The 17,160-nt window shown below is 31.3% G+C and overlaps 1 protein-coding gene across 7 annotated transcripts in view; it reads right to left on the bottom strand.

Moving 5' to 3' along the window:
* The window catches only part of LOC139482332 (myb-like protein X), a 60,839-nt gene that overhangs the window by 35,896 nt on the left and 7,783 nt on the right, over positions 1-17,160 (bottom strand). For all 7 annotated transcript variants that reach the window (XM_071266172.1, XM_071266171.1, XM_071266169.1 and 4 more), the window contains exons 3-5: positions 9,408-9,479; positions 4,365-4,495; positions 3,280-3,382 (exon numbers count right to left, since the gene is read on the bottom strand). In XM_071266172.1, coding sequence (XP_071122273.1) covers positions 3,280-3,382; positions 4,365-4,495; positions 9,408-9,479 — 306 coding nt within the window. The remainder of the gene's footprint in view (positions 1-3,279; positions 3,383-4,364; positions 4,496-9,407; positions 9,480-17,160) is intronic.

The raw sequence follows: 17,160 nt of genomic DNA on the forward strand, positions 1-17,160 counted from the left end.
ATCTCCCATTGATTAGGAAGTATAATTTGTCACCAGTAACATTAAAACCCAAGTCTGCAGTGCAGTAAATACAACTAGAGTTATCTCCCATTGATTAGGAAGTATAATTTGTCACCAGTAACATTAAAACCCAAGTCTGCAGTGCAGTAAATACAACTAGAGTTATCTCCCATTGATTAGGAAGTATAATTTGTCACCAGTAACATTAAAACCCAAGTCTGCAGTGCAGTAAATACAACTAGAGTTATCTCCCATTGATTAGGAAGTATAATTTGTCACCAGTAACATTAAAACCCAAGTCTGCAGTGCAGTAAATACAACTAGAGTTATCTCCCATTGATTAGGAAGTATAATTTGTCACCAGTAACATTAAAACCCAAGTCTGCAGTGCAGTAAATACAACTAGAGTTATCTCCCATTGATTAGGAAGTATAATTTGTCACCAGTAACATTAAAACCCAAGTCTTCAGTGCAGTAAATACAACTAGAGTTATCTCCCATTGATTAGGAAGTATAATTTGTCACCAGTAACATTAAAACCCAAGTCTGCAGTGCAGTAAATACAACTAGAGTTATCTCCCATTGATTAGGAAGTATAATTTGTCACCAGTAACATTAAAACCCAAGTCTGCAGTGCAGTAAATACGAGAGTTATCTCCCATTGATTAGGAAGTATAATTTGTCACCAGTAACATTAAAACCCAAGTCTGCAGTGCAGTAAATACAACTAGAGTTATCTCCCATTGATTAAGAAGTATAAATTTGAAAGTGTTTAAAAAGGAAAAGGTTATAAGCATGCCAGTGTAAACAAAAAGTTATTCAGGTGTAAAACATTAACATTTAAGGTAATAAATTCACCAATGAAAAATTGAATCATTGTTCAATATTCAAGTTGAACATTATTTTCACATAATAACTGACAGAAAAGTTATTCATTTAATTGTACCATTATAACACATAAATGTGAAGTACTGGTTTCTTAAATCATCAGAACAATAAAAGAACAATATTTTGAAGTGTTATACATTGTTTGAATTGTCTATCTAAACAACTCTTATGAAAATCAAAAGACAATCCTAAATCATTTGATTACTATTCTATTTTTCAAGAATGTCAATTCATTCTATTGCATAGCATAATGGAAAAGGATGAGGTTTGTATACCCATAAAACTGGTACCAAGTCAGACAATCTGGATGAGGAGTTGTTTGTGAAGTCTGTCTATATATTTTCAGGAAGAAGTGGTTGAAAGAAAGCACTATAGATGATATATAAACCTATACATGTGGGTTTATACATTAATGAAAGGACAAAGTACTGTGGATTCATTAATATTCGTTGGATACCAATTTTCGTGGATTTCGTGGGAACAGGGGAACCACGAATTTAAATGTTCAACAAAATAAAATTTTCCTAAGGAATGCATGCAAACTTTTCCAAAACAACGAATTTAAATATCCTCGAATATGTGAGTTTTTCGCAATCTACGAAAGTTGGTACCCACGAAAATAAATAAATTGTGAAATTACAAATTACAATTTAACTCAATCTTAACAATGATTCAATAAAAAGTAATACGTGTAATAGTTAATGCTTTCACTGTTAAAAATATTGCTTTTTGAGTTTACACTTTAATTTATTGTTAAGAAGTTTACTTGTGTCAAACATCTCAAATAATGGCAAGGTAATTTTTAAATATAATTGTGTAACTCTTTGTCCACATTGACGCTTGCAAATACCATTTAACTTCTTTCCTTTCTACCTATAATTATGTATTGTAATGTTGGTTTATTTGATCAGTATACTTTATCACATGGAGAGTATCTGTCAACAGTATGATTGATCTTTTAACAAATCATTCCCATTTTATCACTTTAGCAAATAAAGTTAAAGATCTGTTAGACAATAAGTCAGTTTTCTATGGACATTAATCATTTAACTACAACTGTCCTGGTCCATTTTATTGGGTTATATATGTAAATATTACAGTCAATACTTATTTTCAAAGATAAAATTTGTAGATTTAGATAAAAATTGATCAACTTAAGAATAGAAGTTTGAGATTTTGTGTTTTCGTTTGACAATAAAATTATCACTTGTCAGTTATATATGATTAAAATGTGGTACAATGTATGAGTGCCAATGATACAAACTGTTTAAAAGAGTAAGATTTCTAGTTACAGCAGAACTCAGAAACAAGAATGTGTCCTTAGTACAGGGATGGGGGATGCCCTGCTCGCACTATCATTTTATATGTTCAGTGGATGATGAAAATTGGTTCAAAACTCTAATTTGGCATTACAATTAGAAAGATCATATCTTGTCGTAAGGAACATGTGTACTAAGTTTCAAGTTGATTGGACTTTAACTTTATCAAAAATTTAACCTAAAGCTGGACAGATGGATTAATGGACTAAAACAACAAACAGACGGAGGAACGGACGCACAGAACGAAAAAACATTATGCCTCTAGGTGGGGCATCAAAACTTATTTTCAATGACAGTAATTTTGACTATTAAAAGAAAGGTAACATTTTCTGTTAAATTTAAACAAGAATGTGTCCAAAGTACACGGATGCCCCACTTGCACTTTCATTTTCTATGTTCAGTGGACCATGAAATTGGGGTCAAAAGTCTTATTTGACTTTAAAATTAGAAAGATCATATCATAAGCAACAAGTGTACTAAGTTTCAAGTTGATTGGACTTCAGCTTCATCAAAAACTACCTTGACAAAAAACTTTAACCTGAAGCGGAACGAACGGACAGACGAACGGACGGACGAACGGACGGATGAACGGATGGACGAACGAACAGACGGACGAATGCACAGACCAGAAAACATAACGCCCCCCTATTGTAGGTGGGGCATAAAAATAATTTAGAAATCATCTTTGATAATACCAAACACCTCTATGAATTACTTGTTAAACCTCATTTATGCCTAGCTGGCTGCTTTTAATTTAAACACAAATGAGATGAATATGACATTTTCTGTTGATGGTTCAACCATGATCTACCTGCTTTACTGGGAAGGGGTGGAGTGTATTTACATGGGAAATCGTAAACTTCTTTTCAGCATCCTGACATCAGAGGATTAAATTACAAATAACTTCATCTAAACAGAGATGATATAAACAATGAATACAACTTCATTTATGATTTGGATCATTGTGAAAACTTAATTCTCTATCACATTTGGAAAACTCAAGAAAATCTTAATTGGATACTTAGTACTGCATATTTTTATTAGTATATTTTGTGGTGATGAATTTGAATACCTTAAGAGCTCCCAGCATCATACGTTCTTCCAAAGGCATACCCCTCATATCCTCCCCTTCAAATGCTTTGTAGGCTATTCTCATATTATATATTTCTTCAAACCTAAAATAAAAAACTACATTAATTTCTATTTGCACATTCAGTTTAATATGTGTACATGCTTCTTTATCTTTTATTTCAACTGAGTCTTCAATTTACCTGAATAAAAGTTTTGATTCTTCAGAAAAAAAAAACATCAAAAGATTTGGCTTTTCTTATTTGTAACAGTCTAAATTTATTTATTCATCTAATATTTTTGAAACTTTCCCTCTTTGGGTATTAAAAAGAGCACTAGCTAAGATTTGAACACAGGATTTAACTGTGATGCTTTTATTTCAAACATGTATTAAAGCAAAATATTGAAAGAATAAAACACTGATTGCAAGTCATAATTCAACCTCACTTGAATTCATTATTTTATTTTCATGCAAACTTTAATTTGACACCTTAGCTGGATTTTGCTTATGATTGTGGTAAGTGTGCTCAAAAAGAAAAGAATGCTAACATTTAATAATGAAACAAGGGAGACACCGGGGAGAACAATTTTGTAGACTGATTGAACTTTTTTAATCTATGACATGATTTCTAACAGACTGCCATATTGCGTTTGTATGTGCTTATCTATCTGTTTATATTTATGTCTTATCCAATAGTATGATCATCAGTACTAGTCTTTAAGGTCACCTCAATGGTTCATTAGATAGCATCTAGTCTAAAATATGCACACAAAATCCTCATACATTATTACGAGTCCATGTACAAGTATTATCATTTTTTTCTTTTAGACTTTTTGTAGTTCAATAAATTCTTCTTTCTGGATATTTTTATGCTTGCAGAACTGTAAATAACAGTCATATCCTTCTAATATTTACATTGGTTGATGTCCTATCATATTTTAAACTCAACATTTCTTGTATAATTGATTACCACAAGCATGGTTTATGAAAAAGTTACAATGGTTGAGAATAAGAGAACACTTTATATATCTAAAGGTTTATGATCATTTCAGTGTTTATACAATCTGATTTAACATTTATTTACTCACGTAAGAGCATGGTGGTCCATAAGAAACAAAGCTTTCCTGATAACTTTGGTATTCCACTCTCCTGTGTGGAGGTTTCTTGTTCTGTGGATGGATTTCTGTAGCAATCTCAGGTCTAACATTTTGTGAACTTGCTGAAATTTATTCATATATAAGTATTTCTCAGTAGTAAGTTACCAGAGAGAAAGTCATAGTAGAGCTTATTAAAAGGTAACAAACTTGGAAGTTACAAAATGAGTTTTATTTTTGATTACCCTCTAAACTTTGGACTATGAGTACCCTTCTTTATCCAGACATGTCTCTGAATAATATAAATGTGGAGACATAAAATTGAGAATGGAAATGGGGAATGTGTCAAAGAGACAACAACCTGACCATAGAACAGACAACAGAAGAAGGTCACCAATAGGTCTTCAATGCAGCGAGAAACTCCCACACCCGGAGGCGTCCTTCAGCTGGCCTATAAACAAATATATACACTAGTTCAGTGATAATGGACGTCATACTAAACTTCAAATTATACACAAGAAACTAAAATTAAAAATCATACAAGACCAACAAAGGCCAGAGGCTCCTGACTTGGTACAGGCGCAAAAATGTGGTGGGGTTAAACAAATGTACACGTTTTCAAGGTTTTTCGAACAATTTATATTACGGTAAGCCATTTTATTGGAAAAAACGTCCATGTACAAATTTATAAAACTGATGAGTACTAACAATGTAAAAGAGTTGTGTAATTTAGGTAAATTTATATTTAGATCTTTTAAGCTTAGATCTGAAATGTTAAAATAATGTTTGTTTATTACTACAACACATTCTGCTGTCACATAGTCTGTGTTTATGTATGTATTATATGTATTATTGATGTTGATATAATTGTATACCTAAAGTTTATATAGACTTTGGTAATAAAGATATATAAACATGTTTTTTGAGATCTCAACCTAATACCTTTAGCCAATGTAGAAAAGTAAACGCATAACAATACGCACAGTAAAATTCTGTTCAAGAGAAGTCCGAGTCCGATGTCAGAAAAGGTAACAAAAGAAAATAAACAAAATGACAATAATACATAAATAACAACAGACTACTAGCAGTTACTGACATGCCAGCTCCAGACCTCAACTAAACTGATTGAAAAATTATGTCTTCATCATATGAATATCAGGCACAATCCCTCCCGTTAGGGGTTTAGTATTATACCATCATGTTGGCTTTCTAAAGTGTTGTCAGTTGTTGACTATGTAAATCCATCTTACTATATACATGTACTAATGTGAAGCTGGATGTATCCTTAGATGTACAATACCACTCAGTTATGAGTGTTCATGCTTAATTAATAATACATGTGTAGTTATATATCTTCATCTCACTTTATTCTTTAATTCAATCTTATTTGAATATTGTTAAATGAGAGGCTTATTAATATACCAAAGGAACATCCAAACTCATAAGTCGAAAATTAACTACAATGCCATGGTAAAAATAGAAAAAGACCAACAGAGAAACTGCAGTATAAAAAAAAACACCACATAGAAAACTAAAGACTAACAGGAACCCCACCAAAAATCAGGGTGATACCAGGTGCTCTTAAAGGGTAAGCAGATCCTGCTCTAATACTAGTACTCTTGTCAAAGTTTTCTTGTCAAAAGTGGCATGTTTGAAGCTGGGGTTTTAGTTACCTGCTGCAGTTTGTTTTGTATAAATCAAATTAATATAAAATGTGGTACAACTAACAATTAGACAATGGTGTAAACAATTACAGGTCCACATCCTTCAATAATGAGAAAACTATATTATTTGTATGGAGAGTTGTCTCATTGGCACTCACACCACATCTTCCTATATCTATATACTGTATAGGAAGCAATATCAGACCAATGCATGAATAAATGTGAAACAATTAAAAAGAGAAAAGTTATGACTTATTCATGCTGAAGATAATAAACAAATAAAAAATAATAGACATCAACTAACTGCAACCACTAAACTACAGGCTTCTGATTTTAACAATGAGTGCCATAAAGCACAAACACAAACCAAAACAACACTCCAGAAAAGAAAAAAAAATGGATCTAAAAGTTTCATTGTCATATCCCATACTTGTACATAAAATTGAGAATGGAAATGGGGAATGTGCTAAAGAGACAACAACCCGACCATAGAAAAAAACAACAGCAGAAGGTCACCAACAGGTCTTCAATGTAGCGAGAAATTCCCGCACCTGCAGGCGTCCTTCAGCTGGCCCCTAAACAAATATATACTAGTTCAGTGATAATGAACGCCATACTAATTTCCAAATTGTACACAAGAAACTAAAATTAAAATAATACAAGACTAACAAAGGCCAGAGGCTCCTGACTTGGGACAGGCGCAAAAATGCGGCGGGGTTAAACATGTTTGTGAGATCTCAACCCTCCCCCTATACCTCTAGCCAATGTAGAAAAGTAAACACATAACAATACGCACATTAAAATTCAGTTCAAGAGAAGTCCCAGTCTGATGTCAGAAGATGTAACCAAAGAAAATAAACAAAATGACAATAATACATAAATAACAACAGACTACTAGCAGTTAACTGACATGCCAGCTCCAGACTTCAATTGAACTGACTGAAAGATTATGATTTCATCATATGAACATCAGGCACAATCCTTCCCGTTAGTGGTTTAGTATCATACCATCATAACATATATGAGAAGAAAAGTTTTGTTTGTTAGTTTGTTTTTACATACCTCTACATTCTATTAGTTACATAGTGTGTATTATTAGTGTATTATGTCAGTAGCACACTATGTAACGAATTTATCTTACCGACTATCTTAACGTGTAAAATTTAGACTAGTGACCTATCAAAATGAGCAAGTCTTCAATACAGTTAGTATTAACATGATTATGAAACTACTTCCTTTGATCCTACAAGAACAGATGCCAACAATGACAACTTGTTAGATTTAAATGTGTTTTATGAATTTATTTCACTTGATCATCACTTTCTTCGTCTATTGAAACCTTTAGGATTTTTTCTCAGCACTGTTTTGTTTTTCTAAAGGGACGTAACACCACTACTAACAATGTATGAAATAAGCCCCACCTCCTTATTACCTTATATGGAATATAAAGGGGTGTAACTCCACTACTAAACGTGTATGAAATAAGCCCCGCCTCCCAACTAACCTAATATTAAATATACACGGTTTCCAAGAGGGCGCTGTTAACCAATCATATTCCAAGAAATGTATAGGAGGTAAGATAAATTGTTATATCTCATACTTGTACATACACATGTTTTGTTTGGTTTTTTTTCAACATACCTCTACATTCATTGTTATATCCCATACTTGTACATACACATGGTTTTTTTTTGTTTTTTTTTAACATACCTCTACATTCATTGTTATATCCCATACTTGTACATACACATGTTTTGTTTGTTTGTTTTCACATACCACTACATTCATTGTTATATCCAATACTTGTACATTAACATGTTTGGTTTGGTTTGTTTGTTTGTTTGTTTTTACATACCTCTACATTCATTGTCATATCCCATACTTGTACATAAACATGTTTTGTTTGTTTGTTTTTACATTCCTCTACATTCAATGTTATATCTCATACTTGTAAATACACATGTTTTGTTTGTTTGTTTTTACATACCTCTACTTTCATTGGTATATATCCCATACTTCTACATACACATCATTCACATGTTTGTTTGTTTGTTTTTACATACCTCTACATTCATTGGTATATCCCATACTTGTACATACACATGTTTGTTTGTTTGTTTTTACATACCTCTACATTCATTGTTATATCCCATACTTGTACATACACATGTTTGTTTGTTTGTTTTTACATACCTCTACATTCATTGTTATATCCCATACTTGTACATACACATGTTTGTTTGTTTGTTTTCACATACCTCTACATTCATTGTTATATCCCATACTTGTACATACACATGTTTTGTTTGTTTGTTTTCACATACCTCTACATTCATTGTTGTATCCCATACTTGTACATACACATATTTTTTTTTTTTTTACATACCTCTTAATTCATTGGTATATCCCATACTTGTACATACACATGTTTGTTTGTTTGTTTTCACATACCTCTACATTCATTGTTATATCCCATACTTGTACATACACATGTTTTGTTTGTTTGTTTTCACATACCTTTACATTCATTGTCATATCCCATACTTGTACATAAACATGTTTTGTTTAAATGTTTGTTTTAACATACCTCTACATTCATTGTTATATCTCATACTTGTACATACACATGTTTGTTTGTTTGTTTTAACATACCTCTACATTCATTGTTATACTCCATACTTGTACATACACATTTTTGTTTGTTTGTTTTTACATACCTCTACATTCATTGGTATATCCCATACTTGTACATACACATGTTTTGTTTGTTTGTTTTCACATTCCTCTACATTCATTGTTATATCCCATTCTTGTACATACACATGTTTTGTTTAATTGTTTTCACATTCCTCTACATTCATTGTTATATCCCATTCTTGTACATACACATGTTTGTTTGTTTGTTTTTACATACCTCTACATTCATTGTTATATCCCATTCTTGTACATACACATGTTTGTTTGTTTGTTTTTACATACCTCTACATTCATTGTTATATCCCATACTTGTACATACACATGTTTTGTTTGTTTGTTTTCACATTCCTCTACATTCATTGTTATATCCCATTCTTGTACATACACATGTTTGTTTGTTTGTTTTCATATACCTCTACATTCATTGTTATATCCCATTCTTGTACATACACATGTTTTGTTTGTTTGTTTTCACATTCCTCTACATTCATTGTTATATCCCATTCTTGTACATTCACATGTTTTGTTTGTTTGTTTTTACATACCTTTACATTCATTGTTATATCCCATTCTTGTACATACACATGTTTGTTTGTTTGTTTTCATATACCTCTACATTCATTGTTATATCCCATTCTTGTACATACACATGTTTTGTTTGTTTGTTTTCACATACCTCTACATTCATTCCATGATCCTCTGCTGTAACATGCTTTGTTAAGTTAGTCTTAAATAAATCTGTTGGAAACTGAAAGTAAAAATGAAATAAATCTTGTAAACTTAAAAAGATAATATTACAGAGACATGCTGTTAATAAATTAAAAAACAATCATAAGTAAAAGGAAAGGTTGTATGCTAATGAGACATCAACCCACCAACACAACAATCTACAATATTTAACAGTTAGAACCAGGATTATTTCAAAAGTCATTGCTAGTAACATACCACAGTAGTAGTATATACAAACTTCTCTTAAGGATGTACCTTGGTGAGGTGATGGAATTTGTGTCAGATGTTCAGACTCCTTCATATTTTTGGCTATGATACAAGTTAAAATATTTTGCCCCATAACACCCATTTAGCTTTTTATATCAGATTTAATAGCTCATAAAAGGTAATTTTCCAAAATTTAAGCAGATTCTTGATTTTCTTTCTTTTGATTTGAGACCCAAGTTATACCAATGCAAATATAAGGTAAAAGTTAGAGTAAGCCTTTTTCCCGCCATATTAAAAAAATCAAATATCTTGAAAAGGCCAGACTCATGACCTATCAATATTTTTACCTTATTTTGAACCTTAACTAATGCTTTTCCATCTTACAGTATCAATTTTAAATTCTTGCTTTGTTTAATTTCACCTAAGTACATCCTTGGATAAACACTTTTCAGACATTATGCAGGAAAGTTTGTGTTTGCAGTAAATCCTGCATAAAAAGTATTCAAATTTTGAAAAAAATGAATTTGGCATAAATTCTTGAAAGATTATATTGTCTTGGACCCCATTATAAGGAAACTGTGCTATCTTGCTGCTTTAAGCCAAACTAGTAGGTATCTATATAAAATTTACAGCTATGACATGAATTCCTACAAATATGATGTGGTTTTGTTGTTGAACCATAAATTATCTCCCCTTTCTAAGTAGAGTTTTTCTTTCTTCTTTATTTTGAAGCACCCATTCAGATTACTTATATGTTTTAGGATTATTGTTTTAGTAAAACTCTTCACATAAATAAAAGTTGTAAAGACCGTGTCATAATTTACTTTATAGGGCATTCTGAGCTGATAAGTAGATCTGTTCAAAATTGTTTATGTCAACTTAAACAATTCACAATCCAGATTTACTAAGAAAATCATTGTGTTGTAAAAAGTAACAAGATTTTAAAAACATATTGTTCCATGCGTGGTTTTAGTTGAGATGAGTGCACCCACATGAGCGGGGTTTGAACTCACAACCTCAGTGTTGACTGGCTACTGATTAGTGATACAGTACTTAGACACTAGGCCACTGAGTATTATTGAAGTCTAAGACCAAGAGTTTCACTAAAACTGGGGTAATTTGGGCCATATTAAATGTGGCCTAATATCAAAATAACAGTTTGCAACATTAAACTCTATCTAATCTCTTAAACCATCATGGATGTAACAGTAATACATAATATTTGCTCCAGAATGACCAGAACAGAGATCAAAATTCTGTTATACTGTCAGACTTTATACATCTCAATGTAATGGCTAAGAACTTATACCTGACAAACTTTAAATCCAGATTACAAAGTCATCTCACAGTAGATGAATGAAATGTGAATTTTATTGAGTCATTTACAAGATAAATTGATGAACACATAAATTAAAAATCTATTTATCACTAAGCCAAATCCAAACAAATTACATAAACAGTTACCACATTTCTATACAAGATATTTGTTTAATACATTCCCCTCAAAACACAGAACTAAATCTTGCTCTGTTACTCGGCTGTTTAGATATGTATACTTTATACAAATACAGAGAGATTTAAATTTGTCTTTCATGCCGTTTGATAAGGAAAGTTGTTATGTCAAACTAGTATTAACCGATACATTATATTTCTGATAAATCCAGGCTAAATATAATACTTTCTAATATCTCAATTCATCAATTCAATTTCATATGTCAAGATATCAAATTGATAAATTTTCATATTTTCTTTTTCTTTGAAGAAGAATTGTTGTTATATTGTAACCCTATATACAATCTTATTTATCATATACCAATAAAATAAAAATAAAAATTGCTGAGTTATAAAGTAACAAGAACATTCTATACATATTATTTCCTTTTGTTTTGGTGCATTACAACTTAGCTAACACAAAATCTATTTTCTTATTCCTTTGTGTCCAAATCAAATATTTCAATGGATTTTCAGAGTATTATATATATAGCTAGCATTTGGTCATTTTTTTTTCTAAATTTATATACAGTACACATAATGTCACAGAAAATTCAATGACTTTCTTTTTTTCTATTATGAAGTAAAAACTAGAAAGTGATTTACAAATTGAAAGCTTTGCAGCAGTCCACATTTCTTCTAGTCTTTAATTTAGCTGAAATTTCATTTTATGATTTAATTTTCAAAAGGATCTATAATTTTTGTGACGAAAATGCAATATCATGTTTTTGGTCTCAGAACTATTTCTACAGTGTAATGATAAATATTTGTTTTAGACCCTGGCATATCATGGAAAGGTCAATAATTTTGACTATGTAAACAATATCTGTTCTAGGTTTGAAGGGTGCTTCACTTTCTGAAGAAATTCATAAGCTTTATATGAGTATCATAATACCATTTTAACTTTTAAATGACTGTCAAATAAAGTAATCATGACTTTATATTTTATAACCTTTTTAAAACCTTTAAAATTATGGAAATTACTAATTCTTTGTGTAAACCATATGTAAACTTTATTATGTATGAACAAAAAAAAGTCGAGATACTTTTTCATCCATTGACCATCAAACATTCTGAGTTGTTGCCTTATTGGGGTAAATTTGACCACCATCAAGGCAGATTAATTTATGGAACAAAAAGACAATTCATTATGTAATGATTAAATCTTGCAAATAAATTTGTGTTGGCAGTTTGACCTATAAGTTAAAATGAGCAAACTAATTAAAACTATAATTACTGCAATCATATACTCAATTCAATACTTTAACAAACCGAAATCATTACATTTGAAATTACTTATAACTAATAAGATTGATTGGAATGATAACAACAAAAATAGTCAAATATATTACAAATATTGTTTAAATCTAGCATGCCTTCACAGTGATATATCTAGTGATATAACGTGTGACAATGTACTACATGTTGTAACTTAAGGTTTTCTGACATGACAATGTACTACATGTTGTAACTTAAGGTTTTCTGACATGACAATGTACTACATGTTGTAACTTAAGATTTTCTGACATGACAATGTACTACATGTTGTAACTTAAGGTTTTCTGACATGACAATGTACTACATGTTGTAACTTAAAGTTTTCTGACATGACAATGTACTACATGTTGTAACTTAAGGTTTTCTGACATTAGGTAATGCTCCTCCAAAAAAAATAAAAACCTAAACAGAATTTCAATAAAAGGTGAAATCTGTCAATGACACAGCAACCAAACAACTCTAATAAAAAGAGAATGACATTAGGTCTTCAATCACACATAGTTAACACGACATTAGGTCTTCAATCACACATAGTTAACATGACATTAGGTCTTCAATCACACATAGTTAACACCACATTAGGTCTTCAATCACACATAGTTAACACCACATTAGGTCTTCAATCACACATAGTTAACACCACATTAGGTCTTCAATCACACATAGTTAACACGACATTAGGTCTTCAATCACACATAGTTAACACCACATTAGGTCTTCAATCACACATAGTTAACACGGCATTAGGTCTTCAATCACAAATAGTTAACACGACATTAGGTCTTCAATCACACATAGTTAACACGACATTAGGTCTTCAATCACACAGAGTTAACACGACATTAGGTCTTCAATCACACATAGTTAACACGACATTAGGTCTTCAATCACACAGAGTTAACACGACATTAGGTCTTCAATCACACAGAGTTAACACGACATTAGGTCTTCAACCACACAGAGTTAACACGACATTAGGTCTTTAATCACACATAGCTAACACGACATTAGGTCTTCAATCACACATAGTTAACACCACATTAGGTCTTCAATCACACATAGTTAACACCACATTAGGTCTTCAATCACACCTAGTTAACACCACATTAGGTCTTCAATCACACATAGTTAACACCACATTAGGTCTTCAATCACACCTAGTTAACACAACATTAGGTCTTCAATCACATATAGTTAACACGACATTAGGTCTTCAATCACACATAGCTAACACGACATTAGGTCTTCAACTTTGAAGACATGCTTTTCAATATTGGATTGCAATCAGCTAAATCTGGTCGTCTAATAAAACTATAAGATGTGGTACGATTGCCAATGAGACAACTATCCATCAGAGACCAAACTACATCCTTCAACAACAAACAAAACCCATACCACATAGTAAGCAATAAAAGGCCTAAAAAATGACAAATGTAAAACAATTCAAACAAGAAAACTAAAAGCCTGGTTTAAGTACAAAACAATGAACTAAAAACAACATGATATACAGCCATTCCCCCAATTCACAATTGTGTTGCATGTAGTTGCTGTCTCTCATAATACAACAATAGCCTATGTAGTTATTTATAGTGGATTGGGATTTGTAATCACATAAGCAACACGACGGGTCCCACATGTGGAGCAGGATCTGCTTACCCTTCCGGAGCCCCTGAGATCACCCCTAGTTTTTGGTGGGGTTCGTGTTGTTTATTCTTTAGTTTTCTATGTTGTGTCATGTGTACTATTGTTTTTCTGTTTGTCTTTTTCATTTTTAGCCATGGCATTGTCAGTTTGTTTTAGATTTATGAGTTTGACTGTCCCTTTGGTATCTTTCGTCCCTCTTTTATTGCAATTTATATTAATCCCTTTCCACTTTGCAGGTGCGAGTGCCTTGTAGTGGTATTAGTCTACTCTTTTTTTTTTAAATCTACAAGGGTGTCTTTTACGTGCAAGAAATTTAACAGGGGTCAGCTATTTATCGTCCCCTTCTGACCGACTATCATTGCTTATCAAGACCATACTCGCAAATGGTGTCAAGGGAGAGCTGAAAATTTGTTCCCTGAAATTTTCTCCCCGTAAACAGGGATTGAAACAGGAACCTTTGTGTTTGTAGTCCGATGCGCTAACAACTACACCACCTCTCTCCTTGTGACTTGCCTATGTAGAGAAATTTCAGAGCAGTGATATATAGAATTGAAATTCTGTTTACTAAGTAATAGGCTTTTTCATGTAGATTTTAAACTGTTATCACTGGTTAAAATATGCTTTGTCATACAATGTTTTATTAAATACTAGTCCTTATTCCTAGTTATAGACCATAAACCCCATCTATAATTATAAATATTGGTGTGAAAATAATAAACCTTTAAACACCCACATTATAATGATTTCTATAATAATTATAAATTAATAATGAATGCCTCTCCATTATTTAATTTACTTTTAAACCTTTTAGGATTATTTTACATTACAAGCAAAATGTATATGAAATGGAGAATTAAAATGTTCATGATATACAAATGCTTTTTTTTCACATTAAACTTCCATAATGATATAAATCATCACTGGCTGTTTATTTTATGAATATTTTTCAGAAAGTACAAAATATTTTCACAATATATCTGAAAGGCTAAATTTATATTTCTTTTAGTTTTAACCCTTTTCAAATTGCATCAAATAATCCATGGAATATCATGATAGGTATCAGAAGTCAATCAAAATCATTGTTGATACAATGTATTATGCAAACAATTTGAATATTCGAGCAAAAAATTACTTAAGAATTCTAAAATGAATTATTTTATAAATTCTGTTACCACAGTGGTGAAAGATATTAAATGGACAATTAAACTCATAAGTAAAAAATAAACTGAAAATGGAATAAAACTCAAAAGACAACTATGCACAAAACACAACATAGACAACTAAGGATCAAGCAACATGAACCACACCAAAAACTGGGGGTGCTCCTGTCGAGTAAGTATGCAGATCTGACAACTATATATGTCCTAACCTAAGAAATAGCTACAATAGACTCTTCATTTCCTAACCTAAGAAATAGCTACAATAGACTCTTCATTTCCTAACCTAAGAAATAGCTACAATAGACTCTTCATTTCCTAACCTAAGAAATAGCTACAATAGACTCTTCATTTCCTAACCTAAGAAATAGCTACAATAGACTCTTCATTTCCTAACCTAAGAAATAGCTACAATAGACTCTTCATTTCCTAACCTAAGAAATAGCTACAATAGACTCTTCATTTCCTAACCTAAGAAATAGCTACAATAGACTCTTCATTTCCTAACCTAAGAATTAGCTACAATAGACTCTTCATTTCCTACTTATATTTTTTTCTCATCTACAACTAAAAATCATATCTCTTAACAAAAAATATGACATTGTAATTTTATTAATACTTTTCTGCATTTATTGCATTTTGAAGAGTTGTCCTTTTTCAGAACCAGAATAACTTGTTGTCAGATATTTATTATAAATCAGTACATATAAAATCTTGGTTTTATACCTCAATGGTTAATAAGTTATTGGTTATCATAATTTGAAACATTGTATTCAGTGATATAACAAAAGTATTTATTGAAATTAACTAGACCATATTGTTACAAGATCAAGTCTGCTACACAAATATTTAAACAATTCAAATATGTCCATTCATTAAGTACTTTATGTATAACAAAAAGACAACTTTTATTGGAGAAAACAAATATTTTTATCTATGTTAAAACAGTCAAATCCACATGTCCTTAAATTAAAAACAATATTGCCATTGTATAAATTGTATCAAAACTGGAATGGTTTATAATTTGAATTCCACCTGCATTTTCAATATTTTAATTCTGTTGAACCTAATAATTTATAACAAACAAAAAAAGATTTTTAATTTCAAAATTGAACTTTTCCACATTTAGCTATCCTTGGGCCATTGTGTTTAGCTTACGTAAAAGAGTATCGTTTTTGGTTATTGTTGAAGGTCATATGTAGACCTGTACAGTTGTTTACAATTGTGTTCTATGGTCTTTGTTGGATAGTTCTGCCTCATTGGAAATCATACCACATCTCCTTATTAACAAAAAAATATCAAAATGTAACGTTATTTTCAAGTGTATTCTTTGGATAGTCTCTTCGCACTGACCAACCATATAAATCAAAGTTATCACATTTTAAATCTTTTTATGTGATAAAATCTTTAATCTGAAATTCAAATATTTAATTTGAGTTAGATACAATATATTTATCTGATTAAGAGATCAAATAGAGATTAATCTTGCTAATACACAAACATTATTTTTGTATATCAGTGTCATGATCAAATATCAATCAATTACTTGTGTATATAAATCTGTCTAATACAAATTGATAGGGAATTCTAAATTATTACAATTTATTTGACATGGGTAATTATAGCACAACCAAACCTTGTACAAAATTGAGAATGGGAATGTGTCAAAGAATCAACCCAACCAAATGGCTGAAAACAGCCAAAAACCACCAATGGGTCTAGAAATAGGGAATGTGTCAAAGAATCAACCCAACCAAATGGCAGAAAACAGCCAAAATCCACCAATGGGTCTAGAAATGGGGAATGTGTCAAAGAGACAACCCAACCAAAAGGCAGTAAACAGCCAAAAACCACCAATGTCTCTAGAAATGGGGAATGAGTCAAAGAGACGACAACCCAATAACAAGAGGCTCTCAAGAGCCT

Source organism: Mytilus edulis, chromosome 7 (genome assembly GCF_963676685.1).
Source record: "Mytilus edulis chromosome 7, xbMytEdul2.2, whole genome shotgun sequence".
Taxonomy (NCBI): domain Eukaryota; kingdom Metazoa; phylum Mollusca; class Bivalvia; order Mytilida; family Mytilidae; genus Mytilus; species Mytilus edulis.